This window comes from Ranitomeya imitator, chromosome 5, assembly GCF_032444005.1.
Source record: "Ranitomeya imitator isolate aRanImi1 chromosome 5, aRanImi1.pri, whole genome shotgun sequence".
NCBI lineage: Eukaryota > Metazoa > Chordata > Amphibia > Anura > Dendrobatidae > Ranitomeya > Ranitomeya imitator.
Window position 1 is genome coordinate 493,337,859 of NC_091286.1, and position 24,684 is coordinate 493,362,542.

At 40.0% G+C, this 24,684-nt stretch overlaps 1 protein-coding gene across 2 annotated transcripts in view; it reads right to left on the minus strand.

Moving 5' to 3' along the window:
- Positions 1–3,251: 3,251 nt before the first annotated feature.
- The window catches only part of LOC138638242 (complement C1q and tumor necrosis factor-related protein 9-like), a 34,275-nt gene continuing 12,842 nt past the window's right edge, over positions 3,252–24,684 (minus strand). Inside the window, exons 1-3 of one of the 2 annotated variants that reach the window (XM_069727398.1) lie at positions 15,192–15,244; positions 11,253–11,817; positions 3,252–8,734 (exon numbers count right to left, since the gene is read on the minus strand). In XM_069727398.1, coding sequence (XP_069583499.1) covers positions 7,845–8,734; positions 11,253–11,814 — 1,452 coding nt within the window. In that variant the 5' untranslated portion in view covers positions 11,815–11,817; positions 15,192–15,244 and the 3' untranslated portion in view covers positions 3,252–7,844. Of the gene's footprint in view, positions 8,735–11,252; positions 11,818–15,191; positions 15,245–24,684 lie in introns of those variants that run through there. The other variant, XM_069727396.1, reaches the window with a different exon arrangement.

Here is a 24,684-nt window from a genome sequence, read left to right on the forward strand (position 1 = left end):
AATAGAGCAGATGCATAACTATAGGTAGAGATGAAAGGATGTTTGAAGTTCAAATTCACAGACTTCGATTCATTTTTACCAAAAATTTGTTTTGCGGTGAATACATTTTCAAGGACTTCAATACAAGAAAGTGTGTAATTGCTGGCAAAATATACATGGGGGAGGGGAGAGAGACAGGACCCCGCTGATTATAAGAGCTCCCTCTTTATAGGCAAGAAAGAAAGGCCCCCACTAATCATAGGAGCTTACACTCTACAGAAGCCAGAGAGGACCCCAGTGACCAAAAGAGCTTATAGAGAGAACCTTGTAGCTTATAAGAGCTTATGCTCTACAAAAGAGAAAGGACCACAAGAGCTTATACTCTACAGAAGTGAGAGAGGACTCCGCTGGCCATAGCAGCTTAGACTCTACACAAGTGAGAAAGAGAGGGCTGACCTTTGAGGACTAAACATGATGGGGGCCATGTGTCAATGTATAAAGGACGTATATGCTTCTATGGAGGTGTAATCATACATTAGCTTCTAGATATAATTTGTATGAAAATACGTACATTGCCTCTTCATTCTTAAGACAGGCAAATGATACAAACATTTTGCCATATCATTGGTATTAGTATATAATATTGTGATTTAAAGCATAATTACTGGCTGAGTTTGATACACTGCGCTATGTGCCTCTTCTGGATTTGGAGGGAGCAGAGTGTCTCTGTTTTGGTTTCCGGTCATGGGCAGTAGGCATAAGACAATGTACAGAATTATTTATCCAAACACACAACATGTGAACTAAGCCACAATGCAGAAAAATATCTGATGCAGAAAGCCATAACTGGACACTTGGACATTAAACTTGACAAGGTAGATGTTTAGTTCTAGTTTTCTGAATCAAGATATTGTGTTACATAGTGGCATCTGTGTCATGTTAGAAAATGCTACATCTGCAGCAGTTTTTTCTACTGAGCCCATAATGGCAGTTCCCTTTGCACCACTCCACGGGCTCTGTGCTTCCTTGTGGCAACTTCCCACCGAGTTACCAGCAAATTCAGAGACAAATCATTTCCAAGGCGCGAGAGAGATGATTCTGTTCCTTTATTCATCCAAAATGCATCATAGAAGCAACATTTCGGCCTACAAGCGACCTTTATCAAGCATAAGTAATGCTTCATATGACAATTGATTTATGCTTGAAAAAGGCCGCTTGTTGGTCAAAACGTTGCTTCTATGATGCATTTTGGATGAATAAGGAATAGAATCATCTGTCTGGTGGCTGGGAAGTGATTTGTCTCAGGTTCGTCTACAGTATTCCTTTCATATATGATCCGTGCCCCGATGATGACGCTGTTGCAGCGCCCCAGAGTCCTGGTCGTTGTAGTAATGTTATTCTTCCACCCCCCCTGGGGGAGTGATGTTACGTCTGAAGGCAATGAAGGAGATCTTCTGTCCAGGTATCACAACCACAAAACACATTTCACACTCCAGTCCGCAAGGGGGAGCCATACTTCTATCTATTAGGGCACTCCTCACACTTAGGTAAAACTGGTGGGTTGGTTAGGAAGTTAGACAGAAGCTGACTGGAGGGAGTAGGAGATAGTCAGTGAGCCCCGACCGAGTTTGGCAGAGGCTGGTTGGAGTGGGTTCCAGCCAGCTCCAGACTGCGGCCTGCGGAAGATGAGGGTACACGGAGCTGCACCTGCATCCCATGCGGCAGCATCCCAAGAAAGAGACTTTGAAAGGAATTGTGTTGCAGTGAGTGAGCAACGAAGTCATAGCAACAGGAGAGGAACATCAGAGGGAGACCAGCTAGAAGCAGGCTGCCTCCTTCTGAAGCACACTACCGGTAGCCAGAACACCGAGGGAGTAAGGATCTCCATGCCGTTACTTCAGAGACTGGCAGGACAGTTGATTCCACGTTGACTGCCCGACCATATACCCAGGAGGCAGGGTGACAACTTGTGGGGGCCGGGGCGTCTCTAGGGTCCCTATAAAAAGCCTCAGGCCACCAGTCATACGGGTTTGTCCTATCCGTCAGGGGGACAGAGAGAAGAGACTTAACATCTACAATAGTTGTGAGGACCTTACTGAGTTGCTCAGCAGGGAGGTACTACAACACCCAGGTGCTAAAAGAAGGCTATTGAATTCCACCCGGATAAAGGGGCTCTGGATTTGCCTTCAGACCGGCCGGACTCTGCCTACCCCATGGTCCCTACCCTGGACTGTGGATGCTGAAGCCTTCAGTAAAGGTAAAGAGACTGCAACCTTGTGTCCTCGTTATTAACTGCGCCTTACATCATCCACCATCCATCATCTACATTCTGGGAAGCCCTGGGGATACACTTCACCTGTGGGAAGGTATACCATCTAGCTGCCATAACATCACCCCAGCAGACCCCTAAGCAGCGTCGGTCACCCTGACTGACTACCATAGGTGGCGTCACGAACATTATCCCTTTAAAGACCTTTCCCCCAATTTATCAACGGACGTTCCCCTAGGGCCACGGACTGGGTCAGCCACCGTGACATCCCCACTGAGAACCGAAGGACCCGGTACCGAGAACCCCACTGCCCTACTGGGGGCGCTCCACTGTCCAATTAACAGTTTGCGCCAATTACTGTTCTTCATCACCTCCCACTCCCAACTATTATGGAGTTAAATGTATCTCAAGTCTACTCAACCCTTTTACTAAAAAAGACAAAACATTATCTTCACATCCTCCTTACCATTTATTTGTCAAATCTAGACTAATGCAAGATATTAAAAGCCAGGCGCAAAAGCTACCAAAAAAGGAGCTGAAATGTTTGCTGCTTGGTTCATTAATGAAAAGTATCTGTCAGATTTTTCTAATATGATTTATGAGTTCAGGAAAATATTTTTACAGCATTTATTGTGTACATGACATTGACTTTATCTGATAAAAGAACCCGTGCATAGCGGATCATCGGCATCAAAAGCAATATCGCTAAGAGATCAGAAAGTCACTTAATATGTTATCCACACTGTTATAGATATGCCATGGATAGAATTTGTTCAATATTCAGTATACATCATCTTATTTCAATTACTACAGGGTTGGAATACATTAAATGTTGTTTTTTCCTTACCTTTTTGAAACCTGCCCTTCCCTTGAAATATTATAAAATGAAGTTGCATAACTTTAATTTATGCTTTCTTTCCAATATTTCACCATTCTAGATCCGTACTTTTTGGAAAACATTATTTTTTTACATTCAGATACTAAAAACCTCATATAGACCTGAGATTATTATAAGAGTTTATTACAGCGTATGACTACAGGTAACAGTGTGATGTCGGTGACAAGGAGAAAGATTTGTACTGCCATATTCACACTAGAATTGCTTACAGCGGACAAATAAAGTCTTCACATACATTAATACTGTAAGTCATTGTATCGATATAAACATTACAATAAATAGAATAACAAAGGTCATTATTGATTGATTAAGGAAACATTTAATATAAAATCTTACCTAGTTTAATATATAAGGACAAATCATCAAGTGATCTGGACTGGGTCAGGGATTTATAGTTAACACTAGGTGTGGATAACCCCTCTAAGAATGATTCTCCAACCTCTATTAACCTTACAGTTGCCATTGGAACCATTATCCTGTAGTTTCAGGAGCCCTGGGCAACCATGAGCAGCACAGTCTCTTTCCCAGCATAACAGAACATAAAAAGGGAGGGATTGTTCTTCATTATAGAGTTGGAGCTCATGCCATGGCAGCATTGTGCATGTAACTAAGAAACAATGTACTGCAAGATACAGCTCAGTATATAAGGGCTTAGAGGAGAGATATATTGTAGGAGGGGGTTGAAAGGAGAAATGTACTGTAAGATATGGTTCAGTATATAGGGGCTGAGAGGAGAGATATTATAGGAGGGGGCTGAAAGGAGAAAAGTACTGTAAGATACGGCTCAATATGTAGGGGCTGAGAGGAGAGATATATTATAGGAGGGGGCTGAAAGGAGAAACGTACTGCAACATATGGCTTCATATATGGGGCTGAGAGGAGAGATATATTATAGGAGGGGGCTGAAAGGAGAAATATGCTGTAAGATACGGCTCAGTATATAAGGGGTGAAAGGAGAGATATATTGTAGGAGGGGGCTGAAAGGAGAAATGTACTGTAAGATATAGCTCAGTATATAGGGGCTGAGAGCAGAGATATATTATAGGAGGGGGCTGAAAGGAGAAAAGTACTGTAGGATACAGCTTAGTATATAGGGGCTGAGAGGAGAGATATATTATAGGAGGGGGCTGAAAGGAGACAAGTACTGTAAGATACGGCTCAGTACATAGGGGCTGAGAGCAGAGATATATTATAGGAGGGAGCTGAAAGGAGAAAAGTACTGTAAGATATGGCTCAGTATATATGGGGGTGAGAGGAGAGATATATTGTATGAGCGGGCTGAAAGGAGAAATGTAGTGTAAGATACGGCTCAGTATATAGGAGGTGAGAGGAGAGATATATTGTAGGAAGGGGCTGAAAGGAGAAATGTACTGTAAGATACGGCTCAGTATATATGGGGGTGAGAGGAGAGATATATTGTAGGAAGGGGCTGAAAGGAGAAATGTACTGTAAGATATGGCTCAGTATATAGGGGCTGAGAGGAGAGATATATTGTAGGAGCGGGCTGAAAGGAGAAATGTACTGTAAGATATGGCTCAGTATATATGGGGGTGAGAGGAGAGATATATTGTAGGAAGGGGCTGAAAGGACAAAAGTACTGTAAGATACGGCTCAGTATATAGGGGGTGAGAGGAGAGATATATTGTAGGAGGGGGCTGAAAGGAGAAATGTACTGTAAGATACAGCTCAGTATATAGGGGGTGAGAGGAGCGATATATTGTAATGCTAGATGGGGTTTTTAAATAGAGAGACTGAGAGGAGGATATATTGTAGTATGGGCTGTATACAGGTGCTTACAAGAGAGATATACAGGAAGATGGGCTTATGGCTGTAAGTAGCTGTGTACTGCAGGGTAGGGTATATACATGCGGCTGAGAGGAGGATATACTGCAGGTGGGCTTGGCTAAGTTTAGCTGTGACAAAGCTGTTTTAGCTGCAAAAGGGAAGACCAACTCCTTATTAATGCTTATGGATTTAGAACGAGATGTAATAAAAGACCATGTAGGTGTAACATGTAGGTGTCCTAATGTTGCAAAAAGTGTCTTAAACGCTTGCCCTTATAGTGTTTGTGAGCTATCTGCATGGTTGTTTACATAGAAGGGTTCATTTATTCATCTCAAAGCTCCACTTTAGCGTATGTTTTTCAGCACTGGTGTGGTGCTTTGAATCTAAGGTCCCTGCCCATAATCTTATACTTACCCTCTGCTGTCCTCACCTTTTAAAGGCGCCACTCCAGTCTCACAGCGCCATTGTTGTGATCACAACGTTTGACTGACAAGAAGTCAGAAGTAAAAGTGACAAGAGAGCTAGAACAAGGCTCTCCTAGACTTACGTTGAGAAGTAACCTCCTACTTGCTCCAGCAAGGGATCCGGTAAATCACAACCTGCTGAACACTGATGGATCGGCACAAATAGGAGGTGATGAACACGGCAGGTAAGTATAAGACCAGGGTAACGGACCTTAGATTAGAAGCACCACTCCATCACAGCAATGAAAAAAAACTGGAGTGGTGCTTTAACTGGAGATAAACAAAAATCCCAAGTGACAATGCAAGGCTAGTATTAGATCATATATGAGAAGGTTTTTGACAAAAATTACATTTTGCCCAACATTGTTCTGCAAAACATTTTCACCCTTTGTATTTTTTTTAAATATAATAAGCATGTTGTGAATTTGCAAATCTATACTGATTTTTCCACAGAAATTTCAAACCCAAAGTCCTTTGTTGATGATTTTCAGAGCAGAATACGCCATGGTCAAATTTCAACTTAAAGTGGTTGTCAACCCATGAGGAAATTTAAAGCAAGCATTGTAGCCTGCCAAAACCTAGCAGTGGGTAATGTACACATTGTTAGGATTTTGCTACTCCTGCAGGTTCCAATGGTCTTCACTTGACCACAGGTAATCAGTTTGCTTAGTTGCAGTCACATGCCAACTAGAGTCTCAGTTCTTACTTTCAATACAACACTGAGCGAAGCAGCTGAGACCTCAGCCATGTAAATTACCTGAGCTCACAAGGTGACGACCAAAGGAACTGACAAGCCGAGACTAAAGGTACCTTCACACTGAGCAACTTTAGAACGAGAACGACAACGATCCGTGACGTTGCAGCGTCCTGGATAGCGATCTCGTTGTGTTTGACACGCAGCAGCGATCAGGATCCTGCTGTGACATCGCTGGTCGTAGCTAGAAGTCCAGAACTTTATTTCATCGTCAGGTCGGCGTGACTCGTCATGTTTGACAGCAAAAGCAACGATGCCTGCAATGTTTTTTCATGGAGCAACAACCAGCGAGAATGATAAGTACGTCACAGGATCACTCCTGCATCGTTCTGCTGTTGCCGTGTTTGACGTCTCCTAGCGACCTAAACAGCGACGCTGCAGTGATCGGCACGTTGTCTATATCGCTGCAGCGTCGCTTAGAGTAACGGTACCTTAATGCTAAAGGTGTCAACTTGCAGATAATTTCCTCAGGGATGAACAACCCCTTTATTAAGTCATTATTCTGTTTGTCAGGTCATTTAGATGTAGCTAGTCTTAAAGAAGTTTTCTGAGCTGAACATAAACTTCTGCAGTCACAACATCTGTCTGCAGATTACCAAATCTTGACAGTGGGTCATATGCACACCGTTAGGATTCTGCTCTGTTATCAGCTCGAGTCGTCGTCACTTTACTGCAAGTATGTATCTTGCAGACATACAGTCAAGTGACGTCTAGCAAATTTTCCTTCTTTGAAGGTACTATTGAGCGAAGTGGATGAGAAGCAAGTCTACACCTTACCCAAGTAAGCAAATCACATACTTTTAGTCAATTAATAAGTAGTGATGAGGGAACATGCTTGGATAACATGATATCCGAGCATGGTCGGGTGGTAACTGAGTATCTTGGGTGTGCTCGGATAATATGTTTGAGTCCCTGTGGGTGCAAGATTTCACGGCTCTTAGACCATCTCAACACATGCGGTGATTGCTTAACAGCCACAAAACATGCAGCCACAGTGACTCAAACACATTATCCGAGGACGCCCAAGATACTCATGATATCCGAGCACATTCGCTCTTTACTATTAGCGACTTCTCAAGCTTGAAACAGAGGGGAGTCATGACAGTGTGCACAGAGTGACTGCAGAAATGTATGCTCCGCTTGGAAAAAACCCTTTAAAAGACAGACACTTTTACTATATGCATGAGCATTATATGGTTATCATAGCTAAAGCTTTAACATCTTTCCATTTCAATAACTAAGCTGGATAGAAATCTGCTCAAATGTACAGTATTAGAAAGGTTTTCACACTTTGTGTTTTATGTATAAATTCATAGCCTTGTATTACCAGTTTTAATTGGCTAGTCACAGGTTTATATTACAGTACGCCTATATTTATAAACTTTAATCATATAAGTATGTCAGTTTTACATTTTGAGTATCAATATTTAGAATAATTATACTGAAAATTGGATAAACAAATTGGTGTTCTGGGCTAGTTTTATGCAATTTCATGCTCAGATTCTGGGAAAAGTAACCATGACTTGTGTGATGAATGATGACAGGGTCAAGCTGACCCATAAGGATTCATAAAATTACAGGCTTGGCAATGTTTTTCATTTCTTTACTCTTCAGAAGTGGTAAAATGTATTCCATTATTTAATGATTCAAATGTAACATGCTGAAGCACAGCATTCAATCTCTTAAATTATAGCCCTAATCTTCTAGAGAATACAGTATAAATCCTGTGAAGAGCGAGTCAGATTCATCAGAAATCAATTTATTTTGGACACTAGTTAAAACCTGAAGCCAAATCTCATCATCTTCTCTAAGATGAAGCAGAACTGATCCGGAGGTTTGACAAACATTAAGCTCGCATTGCCTGGCTTGTGTCTGTGTAACAATCCTACCATTGTGCAGCAAGCCAATCTTAAGAGATGAACGTGATAAACTTATATGATACGTGAAAAAGTAGACACCTTCAATGTTGGCTGTGAATATACCTGAGTTTACACTATACGGTTTATTTTCATTAATAAAAACCTTATCAAATCTTATTGGCTGTCCATCTGAAAAAACATTTCTTTGTCCTCGGACACCCACAGAAAATGCAATGTTCTCATGGTCAGACTGAGCGCCTTTCTGTCCTTTATCTCCTTTCCTTCCTGGTATTCCTGCAGGTCCATGGAAGCCTGTTGGTCCCATAGGTCCCAGCATTCCTCGATCACCTTTTGGGCCAGTAGGGCCTCTAGGTCCCAGAGCTCCTTGTAGTCCAATGTCTCCTGGAACTCCAGGTACTCCATCTATACCATTTAATCCTTTTTCACCAGGATCTCCCTTAGATCCCTTATCACCTTTTGTTCCATTACTACCAGGTTCACCTTTGGCACTTTGAAATCCTATGGCACCATAATTACCCAGAACTCCCTGTTCTCCTATTCCACCTTTTTCACAAAGAGCACAACTGGTTCCTGGTTCACCTTTTGGTCCAATGTCCCCTTTATCACCTTTTATCCCAGTTTCTCCTTTGGAACCCGCCAGGCCTTTTTTTCCCTTTACACCTTCCAATCCTTGAGGTCCTCTTTTCCCAACTTTCCCAGGTTCGCCTAAAGGATGTGAAAATATGTTATTATTACCAGCATAATTGAAAAAGATTTCTGTAGAGGAGAATATTAACATTAGAAATTAGTACAATGATTTCCAATCTGTAATCCTCAATTTGCTGCACAACTCCCAGCATGCTCTAATAGTCTGTATATGCCAGGACATGCGGGAAGTTATAGTTTTGCAACAGAATTTAATAAAATAAAATGGAAAATAAAATAAAAATTGTGTATACTTAGATTACAGATGGTTTCTAAAACCATGTATACAAATTATTGTATCTGATTACAAAACATGTCTCAAAAAACATAGACTACTGTATCTTAAAATAAATTAACTGCACTAGTATTTCAATATGGTTTTAATGTTATATCTGTAATATGTACTTAATCACATAAGGAAAACCTTTCACCTGTGTAAGCATGCTAAATTGTCCACATCATGAATTAATGGATTCTTCTTCTCCATTGCAGATATATTAGCTTGTGAATCTTAGGTTATAATAATATATCATATAATAGTTCAACTGCGTGTTACCAAATATTTAACTCTAGGAGCTTGTACTTTTTAACCTGCATGAGACTGACCAATCACAAACAGGCAGCATCATACAGGGGAGAAAAGAACACACCTTTCTTTCCTCATTGATCTTTGCAGGTACTGTGCAGAGATACAAAAAAGCTGAGTTATGTATCTTTACAAACACATCCAGATCTTATCTCACAGCAGTCAATGTGGGAAAAGTCAGAGTTGACAGCACTGTGAGATGAAACCTTGGAAGGATTTGTAATAGTACATAACTCCACAGCTACTGTGTAGAGATATAGCAGAGCGGAGTTATGTATCATTACAAACATTTCCAGATCTAATCTCACAGTGCTCTCAGCTCTCACCCTCCCTCAGAGCTGACTGCAGTGAAATGAGATCTGGAAGTGTTTTTAACTATACATAACTCAGTTCTGATGTGTCTGCTGTGTCTCATAGTAGCTACAGTTATCAAGGAGGACAGAAGGGTGTGTTCTTTCTCCCCTGCATGACACTACCTGCTTATGATAGATCAGCCTCTTGTAGGGGAAGAAGTATACGAGTGACAAAACTCTCCTAACACCCAGTTGAATTATAGCATAAATTAAAACCTAAACATTTCAAGCTAATATTTCTTCAACAGAAAGGAATAATGAAAACTATATTTTACTAAGCCCTGTAACAACTAAACAGTGAGGTGGCCAGTTCAGTATACTGATACTGGTGAAAGATCCTTTTTTAGGGCTCTCTTACGTGAGCATATAACACCTATCCTATGTTTAAAAAATGCAGCATTTTGTATAAAAAATTGTTTTGCTTCCCAATATTCTGAAATCTGTAACTTTGTTTATTTTACCTTCAATGGAGCTGTGAAAGAGTTGTTTTTTCCATCATGAGCTGAAGTTTTTATTGTTATATCTCCCCAATAGTATGCCCCAAAGGTAATTCAGTGTGACCTAATGTATGAGTAACAAAGCCAAACTGGATAGCTATGTCTATTATCCTGCTTCAGCAGGAGACAGATGAGGTCACATCAGGTAGACATAAGGAAGAGCAATATCACCAGGGAGTTGACTTAGTCGGCACTATTAGTACTGTATGATGCACTGTGGTGCATGTGCTGCTCTTATTGAATTAACGCATACACGAAGCATCAGCACACTGCAACTAAGAAATACAGTGCATGAACTACACTAACATTATAAATGCTAAAAATGTATGGTACTTAGCATTTTTTGATCAAAGAACGCAAAAGTCATCCAAACATGTCAAGGTGTACCTTTTAATATTGATGGTCCCTAACCACTAAATGTCCTATCTCATCATGTGCCAAACCAGTCTCAACTGAATGGGGAGTGAAAAGGATACCAGGTACGGTTGCTGAGCCCTGAACGGGGCCACAACCGCCTATATGTACTACAAAAAAAGAAAAAATAGGGCCTGCACACCTTTAGTATTAAATTAAGATGGGTGGATAAGTATACTGAGCCCTTGAAACGGCGACACGTCCCTAAAAGGGGACCAAAATTCATAGCATTTTAATGACAATAAATATAAAATTTTTTTATTTTTAGGACAATAGTCCTCCTGTGTTTTTTGTGGATGTAGCAGTCCTATGTGTAAGTTAACTCTTTCAAACTGCAGCATTGAATCAACATCTTACCTTTACCAGTTATAATAATATAAAATTCAACTCAAGGAGTTGCATGAAATCCCAATCTCAGCTTTCCTACATTTGTGAAACAAAGTTCTCCTGTATCAGTATTGTACTTTCAATGCATTATCTAAAAAAAGCCATACGGCTCAGTTAAGGTTTCTAATTTTAATGTCAGTAATGTAAATACACCGACACTAGCCCTTTTATCCAATTTCTAGATGTCCCTCTGACATATAACCTACAGAAAATTCCCACGTGATCAAATGACTGTAACATACTGCTTATCTCTCATAGACTATTGAGGCATGATACATGATGCCATTAACAGGTAACATTACCTGGATCCCCTGTGTCACCTTTATCTCCCTTTTGTCCTGCAGGTCCCGGGATATTACAGAAGCACTCTTTTCCTTCTGTACTGTTTTCCATTGGTATATCCAAGACAGAATCTAGCTGTTCATCAAATGGATAGGCTTTGTTAGTGTCTAGTAATGGGATTAAGGTGCTATTGTCCCCAGTCTCTTTGGAAGCACTACCTTCTGCAGGAACAGTGCTGGCCATGTTGAATACATCCAAAGTAATTGGTTGCTTGGTATCAATACTCGTAGATAGTTCTGGAAGTCTAGTATTGTCCTCCCGTCCATCTGTCACATTGCTTAATGCAGGGGTCACAGTTGACGTTACAGCACCCTGGGAATTTTGAGTCCCTCCACCTGTGACTGGATCAGTTTCAACATTTTCAAGGTCTAGATCAAGAGGAACAGTAAATGTCTGTTTGGGCTCTTCAACTTCAGTACCATTCAGGAATTCCATTGTAAAGATTGGGTTATTTGTAAGGCTCAATATGGCAAAGGTTCGGGGAGTCCATAGTAATACTTGTAGTGCTACGAACAGCATCATATCCTCAGGAAGAGATAAAGAAGAGTAATTGCAACATTTTCATTCTTATATGATTATAGGTTTAATAGACGCAAAATTTTATAGAACATAATTTACTCAACAGTAAATCATTTTATTAAATGAACGCAGATTAAGATATTTGACATAGTAGAGGGCGATGTCCTATTTGGCTACTTACTTACATATTTAAAGACTTTTAATTTCTTACAATTAAGTTTATTTGTGTGTTTTTAGTTGGGTTTGAAGATCTAGGAAACGTATGGCCAAAATATTATAGGAGGATCCTGTCATATCCCAAGACATTCGGACAGTAAGGCATATTGTACTGGGCAGGTTAAGGAACCTGTCCGGACGATTTTACTAATAAAGTTAGTGGTATGGAGGTATATGTGGCAGAAAAATACTAAAAAGATACCTTTCTTTTAGTAATCTAAGGTGCCAACATTGCAAAATCAAGCCTGGAAGTACAATGACCGGCCCCCAATGTAATTCTAGGCTAATTTGCACGTCGCTTCAAAGACTTCTCAGCACTACGACATTGGATTACTAAAAGACAGGTGTAATTTGTATTGTTATTCTCTGATCTATACCATTAATAGTAACATTGACCTGACGGCTTCCTGACCATAAGGCTCGGAATATCATCCTGATGTCTTTTAAGAAAATTAGGTTAAGATAAACAAATTTTAAGTATCTGATCAGTGATTTCAGATGTAATTGGGGGCTTCCCATATTCAAGTTAACCAACATGGTGTCTGGCTGCAAAGAAGGTTATTAACTCTGGAGTAAACCGCGTGTTTGTACATAGATAGACCTTTTTTCTAGAAATTTGTAATGTAATGTAGCCAAGTATATGATACAGGCTATGAGGCTGACCCCCACTTGTCATGATTTCTATGTTAGTAAATTACATGGACAGAGTTGTAATTTGTTTCTTAACCCCTTCATGACCAGGGGATTTTTAGTTTTTCCGTGTTCGTTTTTCGCTCCCCTCCTTCCCAGAGCCATAACTTTTTTATTTTTCCGTCAATTTGGCCATGTGAGGGCTTATTTTTTGCGGGACGAGTTGTACTTTTGAACGACATCATTGGTTTTAGTATGTCGTGTACTAAAAAACGGGAAAAAAATTCCAAGTGCGGTGAAATTGCAAAAAAAAGTGCAATCCCACATTGGTTTTTTGTTTGGCTTTTTTGCTAGGTTCACTAAATGCTAAAAATGACCTGCCATTATGATTCTCCAGGTCATTACGAGTTCATAGACACCAAACATGACTAGGTTATTTTTTATCTAAGTGGTGAAAAAAAATTCCAAACTTTGCTAAAAAAAAAAAAAAAAAAAAATTGCGCCATTTTCCGATACTCGTAGCGTCTCCATTTTTCGTGATCTGGGGTCGGTTGAGGGCTTATTTTTTGCGAGCCGAGATGACGTTTTTAATGATAGCATTTCGGTGCAGATACGTTCTTTTGATCGCCCGTTATTGCATTTTAATGCAATGTCGCGGCGACCAAAAAAACGTAATTCTGGCGTTTCGAGTTTTTTTCCCGCTACGCTGTTTAGCGATCAGGTTAATACTTTTTTTTATTTGATAGATCGGGCAATTCTGAGCGCGGCGATACCAAATATGCGTAGATTTGATATTTTTTTTATTGATTTATTTTGATTGGGGCGAAAGGGGGGTGATTTAAACTTTTATGTTTTTTTTATTTTTTTCACATTTTTTTAAACTTTTTTTTTTAACTTTTGCCATGCTTCAATAGCCTCCATGAGAGGCTAGAAGCAGGCACAAGCCGATCGGCTCTGCTACATAGCCGCGATCTGCTGATCGCTGCTATGTAGCAGAATTGCACGTGTGCTGTGAGCGCCGACCACAGGGTGGCGCTCACAGCGTCGGGCAATCAGTAACCATAGAGGTCTCAAGGACCTCTATGGCTACAATGGAGACGCATCGCCGACCCCCGGACATGTGACGGGGGTCGGCGATGACGTCATTTCCGGCCGCCCGGCCGGAAGCGGTAGTTAAATGCCGCTGTCTGCGTTTGACAGCGGCATTTAACTAGTTAATAGGTGCGGGCAGATCGCGATTCTGCCCGCGCCTATTACGGGCACATGTCAGCTGTTCAAAACAGCTGACATGTCCCGGCTTTGGTGCGGGCTCACCGCGGAGCCCTGCATCAAAGCAGGGGAGCCGGCATCGGACGGTATAGTACGTCCGATGCCGGTAAGGGGTTAAGGATTACAAATGTGCACAATCCGAAATTCAATACAATATTGGTAGCACATCCCTTGACAGGCTGCAGTACACACCACAACCACCAGGTGACCATAAAAAGCATAAACATCTCAACAAAATAATGCAAAATAATTTTTACTTCATAGCTGTTAATCTCAAACCACATATTTCAAGCTAAGAGAAAAAAGTAAGGAAGAAAGAATAGGTGACTGGGGGCCCAGGGGTTCAGTGGTTAGCACTGTTGCTTTTCAGGGCTGTAATCCTGGTTTCAAATCCCACCAAGAACAAAAAAAGAGGCAAAGAGTTTGTATGTTCTTCCCATGTCTGCATGGGTTTCCCTTCACAATCTAAAGACATAGTGATAGGGAATTTAGATTGTGAGCTCCAATGGAGACAGTGATGATAATATCTATAAAGTGTTGGGGAATATGGTGGTACTTAAAAATTCAATAATATTTTAGGAGTCCCGGCATTGCATTTCTTCATGGAGCAAACCCTTTAAGTTCCAGCATTATCTTTTATCAAGTAAGCTATATTTCTTGTATTACGCCTTTAAAGAAAGCCCATGCGCTGGAAATAGATAACCATTCTAAAGACATATTAAGTAATATGGCATAAAATACCGGTGACAAGTCCGGTGATGAATTAAAGAAAAATATTGTAACATTGCAAAATTAATGCAAAAAACAATCAATACCATAAACTTCCATTCCACCTAGCTTGACAATTCCTGAGGACCTACTGATTTATCACAAAGCTGAGGAATCACATATTTTATCATTCGATATCATTTCCAGCAGCAGACATTGTGGCTCCCATTGATAAAAGTCATTCTGGACAAGAGACAGAATAAACTGACCACAGCAGAACAGAAAGAGCCAAAAGTCTGAGTGATCAGCAACAAGCTCAAAATCCTTCCTACAAAATATAGATGAGGACTCAAAGGAGACAAATAAATGCATATAAAATGCTGGCAATTCACAGCTCCGGAAATCAAATTAATGCATAACACAGAATAGAAAAAAATAAGAAAGGTTATATATTCTAGTATATTTCTGAGAATTATGTTTTCTATTGCTATTTATTGACATTTTTCTAGCTATTTGCTAGCAATATTCAGCCCCCATGCAAATATTATTTTCCTTACCTGTAAGAAAGTAAGAAATTGTTTGACCTTCTAAAGCGACTCTCTCGTTAGTAGAATTGCACATTGGATTGAGTGGCATTAAATAATGGATGATGAACAAAGGCCATTTGTAGTCAGCGACGAAACCGTGGCCCTTTACCTGCTTCATATAAATAAGTATAATCATAATACTTAACAAGACTTCTGATGTAAGGACCTAGTGTTCCTAATGTAACCCATCTACTGTTCCCTCATCTGTAATTACAATTGTTATTACGGAACTATTAATACTCTTCCATTAGTAGAGAAATGCTCTCTGTTACACTGAAAGGAAAGCGTGCAATTTTCCAGGAACTTGTACAAGTGATCTGCAAGCCATCAATTATAGAACCATATTAAATGACTGTATACCTGCTGACATTTTGTATTCTGAATACTGTACATTTAAAATACAATTGTTTTTTGGGTGTAAATAATATATATTTGTCCATTTACAGATATGTGAACGGTTACCATAAGCAGCGTTTGCAAATATTAACAAAAGAAGTTTTAACTTTGTGGGTTGGGTTATAATGTGACATATAAGCATTAATATCTGAAAATTCTGGACATGTCTGACACTATTTCTGGGCAAGTTCTTCAATGGTATGACATTTTCTAGAAAAAACTGCAAAGAATTCCACCAGCAGTAGTAGGTATGTTTGGTGATGGTTTTCAGAGGGTCAAGATTGTACAGTGCATTGAAAAAGTCTTCATATCCCTGTGAACTTTTCCACATTACACTCACAAACTTTAATGTATCTTATTGGGATTTTACATGGCATATCAACATAAAGTAGCAAGTATTTTTTAAGTGAGACATGATTTTCCCTATATTTTAGAAATATAAATGAGAAAACTTTGTATTCAGCCCCATGTAGTCTTTAAAAATATAAATGAAAAAACTTAGTATTCAGCCCCCTGTAGTCTAATACCCCGAAAGAAAATCCAGAGATACCAGTTGCCTCCATAAGTCAAATAGTTAGTAAATTGAGTCCACCTTTATGTAATTTATTCTCAGTATAACTACAGCTGTTCTGTGAAGGCATCAGAGGTTTGTTTGAGAACATTAGGAAATCAATAGCATTATGTAAACCAAAGAACACAGCAAACAGGTCAGGGATAAAGTTGTGGAAAAGAGTAAAGCAGGGTTACTTTATAAAAAATAACCCAAGCTCTGAACATCTCACGGAGCACTATTCAGTCCATCATTCAAAAATGGAAGGTGAATAGAGCAACTGCAAATCTCCCAAAACATGGCTGTCCACCTAGACTTCCCAAGCAGCACAAGTACTAACTAGAGAAGCAGTCAAGAGGCCAATGGTCACTCTGGGGGGGATTGCAGAGATCCACAGCTCAAGGAGGAGAATCTGTCCACAGGATATCCATTAGTCGAATACTACACAAATCTGGCCTTTATGGAGGTGGAAAGCCATTTTTGAAAGCAAGCGTTAAGAAGTCCTGATTGCAGCTAGCTTGTGGAATAAGGTGCTATCATCAGTTGAGAACAAAGTAGAGCTTTTTGAGCTATATTGACAACGCTATATGTGGTGGAAAACAAACACTGCACACCACCCTGAAAATATCATTCCCACCTTCAAACATGGCATCATCCTTTGAGGATGCTTTTTTAACAGGAATAGGGAAGCTGGTCAGAGTTAATGGAAAGCTAAATTATTATTATTATTATTTATTATTATAGTGCCATTTATTCCATGGCGCTTTACATGTGAGGAGGGGTATACATAATAAAAACAGGTACAATAATCTTGAACAATACAAGTCACAACTTATGGAACTAAAGGCAGGGCAATCCTGGAGGAAAACGTGTTCCAGGCTGCAAAAGACTTAAAACTGTGGTGTGTGGTGTAGGTTTACCTTCCATGAAGACAACATTCCTAGCCATAACACCAAACGTACAATGGAATGGTTTCTATAAAAGTATAATCATGAAGTTAAATGGTCCAAACAAGTTCAGATGTAAATCTCATTGAGATTCTGTGGTAAGACTTGAAAATTACTGTCCACAGATGCTTACCATCCAATATCGCTGAGCTAGAACTAGTTCACAAAGAAGAATGGACAAAGTTTTCATTCTCTAGATGTGAAAAGCTTGTAGAAAGTAGCGTAGCTACCGGGGGGCAGAGGGGGAGGCAGAGATGGCAGCATGTCGATATAGTTACATTCTGCGGTAGAGCAGGGAGACTCGATCTCCCTGATCTGCCACCCAGCCACCATGGGGCCCCTGAGCAGGTGGGGGGCCCGATGCCAGTGTGGGCCCACCAGCCCATGATCACAAGATCAACTGTATTTGCTGGGTGCCGATACAGCTGACCACATTGATGAGAGAAGGAGCGCTACGCTCCCTCTCCCATCATCCCCCTCTCAGCATCTGATGTCATCGGCGCCGACACTGACAGGGGGCCGCGATGACATCACTACTCAGAACCTGTGGTCTGGAAATGTGCGAGCGCTCAGAGCAGCAGAGGAACCAGGAGGAAAGGTGAGTATTGTATTTATTTTTTATGGGGCTACATTATACTATAGAGGCTGCCTGTGGGGGTGAATTACATTAGGGGCTGCATTATGCTATAGAGGCTGCCTATGGGGGTACTTTATACTATAGAGTCTGTCTATGGGGAGTATATTAAACTATACAGAATCTGCCTATGGGGAGTGCATTATACTATATGGAGGCTATTTAGGGGGGCATCATACAGTGTGGAAATGACAGTGTTGGAGCTATCAAACAGTTCGGGGGATACTAAGGTACTAAAGGGTCAGTATATATACAGTGAGGGGCATTAAACTGTGTATATGAGAGCATCACACTGTGTATAGGGGAGCTGTACAGGGGGAGATTCAGAGCATTATTAAATGTAAAGTGGGCACTTATTGTTATGGGGAACTTAGGTTACTGTGACTGGGACAAAATGTGGGCACTGTTTTCTAGGGCAGCAGTGGCTCAGTATTGGGGTATCAGCAGGATGAGGAGTTTGTGCAGGTTGGGAACAGTCCCATTGGTGACAGTGCGGAAAATATGAGAAGTGAAATATGTCTTTGTTGTATTCTCTGCAGCCGAGTCCTGGCTGGAAGAAGTTGTCATGTCAGTCTGGGCCAGATGGAAAAGATGGGAAAAGTGAATGATTCCAAAAAGAACGTCAGTAGTAAGTCACCATCTATAACTGTGCTGTGATCTCTTATATGTTCTGTAGGGCTGGTATCTACCACTGACCATATGGCGGTAATATCCATGTTGGTCTTTATATAGAGATTATTTTCAGCAACAGCGCGGTCATCTGCTGAGGTTCTCCTCCACTATTAGGGTGCGTCACCCAGTTGTAATGAAGGTTAGCTGGATAGGGGCCCACTCAGAAGTTTCACCTTCCCCCACCCTGAATCAAAATCCTAGCTACACCTCTGCTGGTAGAGACATATCCCAAAAGGTTTGTAGCAGAAATTGCATGTTATTCCTCCTGGAAATGTATGAATGAATGGATAACTGGTTTGTACCACTCCCCTTGTCAATTGGGTTTGTCCCTACAGAGGCTAACACTGGGAGCAATGATTGGACAATGTTAGGCCACATTCATATTTCAGTATTTTATCAGTATTTTACACTTGTATTTGTAAGCCAAAATCAGGAGTGAAACAACTAGATTAAGAGTATAAGAGAAATATTTGCATCACTTCTGCATTTTTGACCCACTCCTGATTTTTGCTTAGAAATATTGTTGTGAACTACAGACCATATACTGCTATGTGAACATGGCCTTAGACTGTGTAAAGATACATTCCAAAATAGTGACACCATTTTTATTCAATACATTTCTTGAAGGTATAAAAGACGAATAGCAAATTGTAAAGTTCTTTCTAAAGTTCTAAGAAAAGAATTATGTACTAAAACAGATTTGCCAACAGCGTAGACAGATCCACTTTAACTGCTTATGCATATGTTTTAGTGAATTAACTAATAAGTCTTCATTCTGCAACAGTCTCCAAGTATCAAGATCCTCAATATACAAAGTCTCCATTTATTAAGTTCTTTGTAATATGAGGTCTAGTTATAAAAAGTAATTCACTTGTCCATGCCCTCATTTATTCTTTTATCCATTGGGTCCTTAATTATAGTTTACCAAAGTCTTTGACTCAACTTGAAACAAAGTTGATACATTGTACTAGCAGTCCTTGGAGACAGTAAAAGCAACTACAAAGTAACTCTCCTGCACAAATACAGACTGTTAAGCACCAGAATATTGGTTTCAAGGGATATCCGAAAGCTGAGCATGTTATTGATTATAATATGTCACCGAGAGGTCTTTAGAACACGTTTGAAATGAGTCAAAGTGCTTGCAGAGACTGTAAGTTATTTAACAATTGTAAAAGAATATTTAATTTCAGCTTTGGTTAATAATATATATCGAGAAGCATAACTTGAAACTCTTACACCCTAATGCAAGAAGACTTCCTACCTTGCCTAATAACTATACAGTACTGGTGTGATAATCATATCAAAGAGTGACACTTTAGAATCCAGGTCAAAAGTGGTACTCCAACATCTGCAGCACTATAGTTAAAGGGGTTGTTTACTAGTTGGCCAACCACTTCTAAACCCCCATGTTTCCCCCTCCCCAGTAAACTAATACTCACCTCCTATGCAGGCACCATTCCAACTGTGTCAGCACTGGCCCTTCTGGGGGTCACATGACATTGTTATGTTATGTGATCCCTGTGGTCAGTCAACGGTGGCTTCACTTTCCTTTCCTAAGAACAAAATTGGAGGAAGTGAGAGCTGCAGCTGCCCTCTCACTACTTCCAATGTTGTTGTCTGATTTGTTTGCAGGAGGGGAGAGTAAAGCCAGTACTGATTGGCCACAGGGACTGCGTGACATATAGCAAGTGCAGACACCACTGGAATGGCACCAACATCGAAATTGAGTATAAATGTTATTATTTTAACTTGGGGAAACATAGGGATTCAGAAGGGAGTTGGCTGAGTAGTGGCCAAGCCCTTTAATCCTTTGTACGCAGATTAAATAAAGGGATTGTACCATGCTTTTCTTTCAGCAAGGCACTGTTCCATAGCTTCCCAGATTCCTGGCTGTCGAGTGATGCACTCCTGATGATTGACAGTTCATACCAGCGATTTGATTGAGCCACTGGCCAGAACTGCGCTTTCTTTGATGCTGCCAGCATAGGCCGCTTTGCAGCATCAGAGGAGGACAGAATCACTGCTATAGAACATACTAGGACTTGCAAATGTTCCACTGCTTGCCTAGGAGAACAGCCACCAGTGACAGAAAATGTAAAAGTGTCCAGTCAACTACTTAAGGATTAAGCTCTTTGTAGGTTAATAACTAGTGATGAGCAAATATACTCGTTACTCGAGATTTCCCGAGCACGCTCGGGTGTCCTCCGAGTATTTTTTAGTGCTCGGAAATTTAGTTTTTATTGCCACAGCTGAATGATTTACATCTGTTAGCCACCTGGTTACATGTGGGGATTCCCTAGCAACCAGGCAACCCCCACATGTACTTATGCTGGCTAACATATGTAAATCATTCAGCTGCCGCAATAAAAACAAATTTTCCGAGCACTAAAAAATACTCGGAGGACCCCCGAGCGTGCTCGGTAAATCTCGAGTAACGAGCATATTCGCTCATCACTATGAGTAACCAGACCTCATTTTTTAAATCTGACCAGTGTCACTTTATGAGATAATAAGTCTGAAACACTTGAACAGATCCCAGTGATTCTGAGAACACTTTTTGTGACATATTGTTCACGATAGTGTTAACATTTCTTCAAGATGACTAGCATTTATTTAAGAAAATATCGGAAATTTGGTGAAAATGTTGAAAATTTCACAATTTTCTACATTTTTATTCTTATGCCCTAAAACCAGAAAGTTATGTCACACAATATAATTAATAAATAACATTTTCTAAATGTCTAGTTTACATCGGCACAATTTTTAACGTGTTTTTTTTTTTTTTGCTAGGAAGTTACAAGGGTTAAAATTTGATAAGCAATTTCTAATTTTTCTAACAAAATTTACAAAACCATTTTTTAGGGACCACATCACATTTGAAGTGACTTTGGGGGGTCTTATATGGCAGAAAATACTTAAAAGTGAGACCATTAAAAAAACTGCACCCCTCAAAGTGCTTAAAACCACATTCAATAAGTTTATTAACCTTTAACATGCTTCACAGGAATTAATACAATGTGGAAGAAAAGCAATAACATTTTACTTTTTTTCACAAAAATTTTACTTTAGCCCATAATTTTTTATTTTCACAAGGGGAATGAGAGAAATTTAAAATATTTCTCTATTTATGCCTATACCCCATACGTGGGGGGAAACTACAGTTTGGGTTCATGGCAGCGCTTGGAAGGGAAGGAACAACGGTTTGGACTATGAACGCAAAAATGGCTGGAAAAGAGAGCGGACGTCATGTTGCATTTCAAGATCCCCTGATGTGCCTAAACAGTGGAAACCTCCCAGAAGTGACCCCATTTTGGAACCTAGACCCCTCAAGGAATGTATTTAGATGTGTGGTGAGCACCTTGAACCCCCAAGTACTTCAAAGACGTTTATAACGTAGACATGTGAAAATAAAAAAAAAAATCAAATCTTTCCTACAAAAATGTTCTTTTAGCACCAATTCACTACACTACATGTCTATGTTCTAAAAAAGATAGATATGATACAGACTAAGTGCTCGCCAGTGTTTCCTACCACCAGAGGGCACCATTTAGTCATGTAGTATTATTATGCCGGCACATCACACATCTGCCTCCCTGCAAAAGCTCTGGAACATTCAGTTTATACAATGTGCATTAATAGACTGAGTAGAGTCAAATTAACAAGAAATTACTTACTAATTAAGATGCGAAATTATGCTATTAAATTTAGAAAATAATTTGATGATTGCAGATAATTAAAACTATTAAAATTAGTTGTTCTATAATAAAAACCTTACCTGCAAAAAAGATCAGGAGATGTAAAATTTAGCAGATTTTCTAACAATATCCACTTGCTTAATGATGTATCCGGAGCACAAATGATAAATGATCCTAATTACAAAGCTTTGCATCTGCCATACGCTGCCGCTCGGGGTGTAATTATTTCGCCTATTTAGAATCACAAGGGTTACTGTTTGCTGGACAGGACTTCAAAGAATAGAGGCAACATAGTGCTAACATTGCACCTCTCCTTCAATAATGGCTGGTCTCACAGGCTGGATTGATAAGACTGAGTAGGATAAAAAGAAACCTTACTTAATGACAGTGTGAAAATGGCACAGATATATCATGAGACAGAGCAACCCAGATGACATTAACTGTGAGCTGTGAAACGCAAGCTGCGCTGGCAAGAGCTCATTTGTACTGGGTTCTTATATATGGATTTCTTGTCATATCGGAGACTCCTGCAAACTTAGATCTGCTGAAAAAGAACATGGAACTTTTTATTAAATTTGCACAGAAATCTGTAACAGAAGCTTCTTGTCTGCGTCATTACCTTCTCATTTCCTACTAACTTCCCTACCCTGAGGTTTGGAGGAAGTAACATTATTTTATCATATGTTATTCACATGTAAAGCGCCATACAATAAATGGCGCTATAATAATAGGTAATAATAATAATACTAATAATATGTTATGTCTCTTCTCAGCTAGTATATGACATCATTTATAGCCGCTTTTTCACTACATGTACATGCTAAACCTGCCAAATCATGATAAAGCGGCTGAAGATTTGAAAAATGTATCTTTTCTTTTTCTTATTGATTATGTAGAAATATTGGCTTCTAAACATTATTTGCTAAATTACACTATAACCAAGAAGGCGTTAGCAAAGACTCTTCTCTGGGGGTATGTAATTTTTCCCCTGCTTGGCTTTGCCCAATCATAAGCCGGAGGTACAGTTATATGAAAAAGTTTGGGCACCCCTATTAATCTTAAGCTTAATGTTTTATAAAAATTGTTTCTTTTTTGCAACAGCTATTTCAGTTTCATATATCTAATAACTGTTGGACACAGTAATGTTTCTGCCTTGAAATGAGGTTTATTGTACTAACAGAAAATGTGCAATCTGCATTCAAACAAAATTTGACAGGTGCATAAGTATGGGGACCCCACCAGAAAAGTGACAATAGTATTTAGTAGATCCTCCTTTTGCAAAAATAACAGCCTCTAGTCGCTTCCTGTAGCATTTAATAAGTTCCTGGATCCTGGATGAAGGTATTTTTGACCATTCCGCTTTACAAAACAATTCCAGTTCAGTTAAGTTTGATGGTCGCCGAGCATGGACAGCCCTCTTCAAATGACCCCACAGATGTTCAATGATATTCAGGTCTGGGGACTGGGATGGCCATTCCAGAACAGTGTAATTGTTCCTCTGCATGAATGCCTGAGTAGGTTTGGAGCGGTGTTTTGGATCATTGTCTTGCTGAAATATCCATCCCCTGCGTAACTTCAACTTTGTCACTGATTCATGAACATTATTGTCAAGAATCTGCTGATACTGAGAGGAATCCATGCGTCCCTCAACTTTAACAAGATTCCCAGTGCCGGCATTGGCCACACAGCCCCAAAGCATGATGGAACCTCCACCAAATTTTACTGTGGGTAGCAAGTGTTTTTCTTGGAATGCCGTGTTTTTTGGCCGCCATGCATAACGCCTTTTTGCATGACCAAACAACTCAATCTTGGTTTCATCAGTCCACAGGACCTTCTTCCACAAAGAAATTGGCTTCTCCAAATGTGCTTTTGCATACCTCAGCCGACTCTGTTTGTGGCGTGCTTGCAGAAGCGGCTTCTTTCGCATCACTCTCCCATACAGCTTCTCCTTGTGCAAAGTGCGTTGTATAGTTGACCGATGCACAGTGACACCATCTGCAGCAAGTTGATGCTGCAGCTCTCTGGAGGTGGTCTGAGGATTGTCCTTGACTGATCTCACCATTCTTCTTCTCTGCCTTTCTGATGTTTTTCTTGGCCTGCCACTTCTGGCCTTAACAAGAACTGTACCTGTGTTCTTCCATTTCCTTACTATGTTCCTCACAGTGGAAATTGACAGGTTAAATCTCTGAGACAGCTTTTTGTATCCTTTCCCTGAACAACTATGTTGAATAATCTTTATTTTCAGATCATTAGACAGTTGTTTTAAGGAGCCCATGATGCCACTCTTCAGAGGAGATTCAAACAGGAGAACAACTTGCAAGTGCCACTTTAATTAGCTTTTCTCATGATTGCATACACCCGGCTATGAAGTTCAAAGCTCAATGAGGTTAGAAAACAAAAAAAAGTGCTTTAGTAAGTCAGTAAAAAGTAGGTAGGAGTATTTAAAACAAGAAAATGATAAGGGTGCCCATACTTATGCACCTGTCAAATTTAGTTTGAATGCAGATTGCACATTTTCTGTTAGTACAATAAACCTCATTTCAAGGCAGAAACATTACTGTGTCCAACA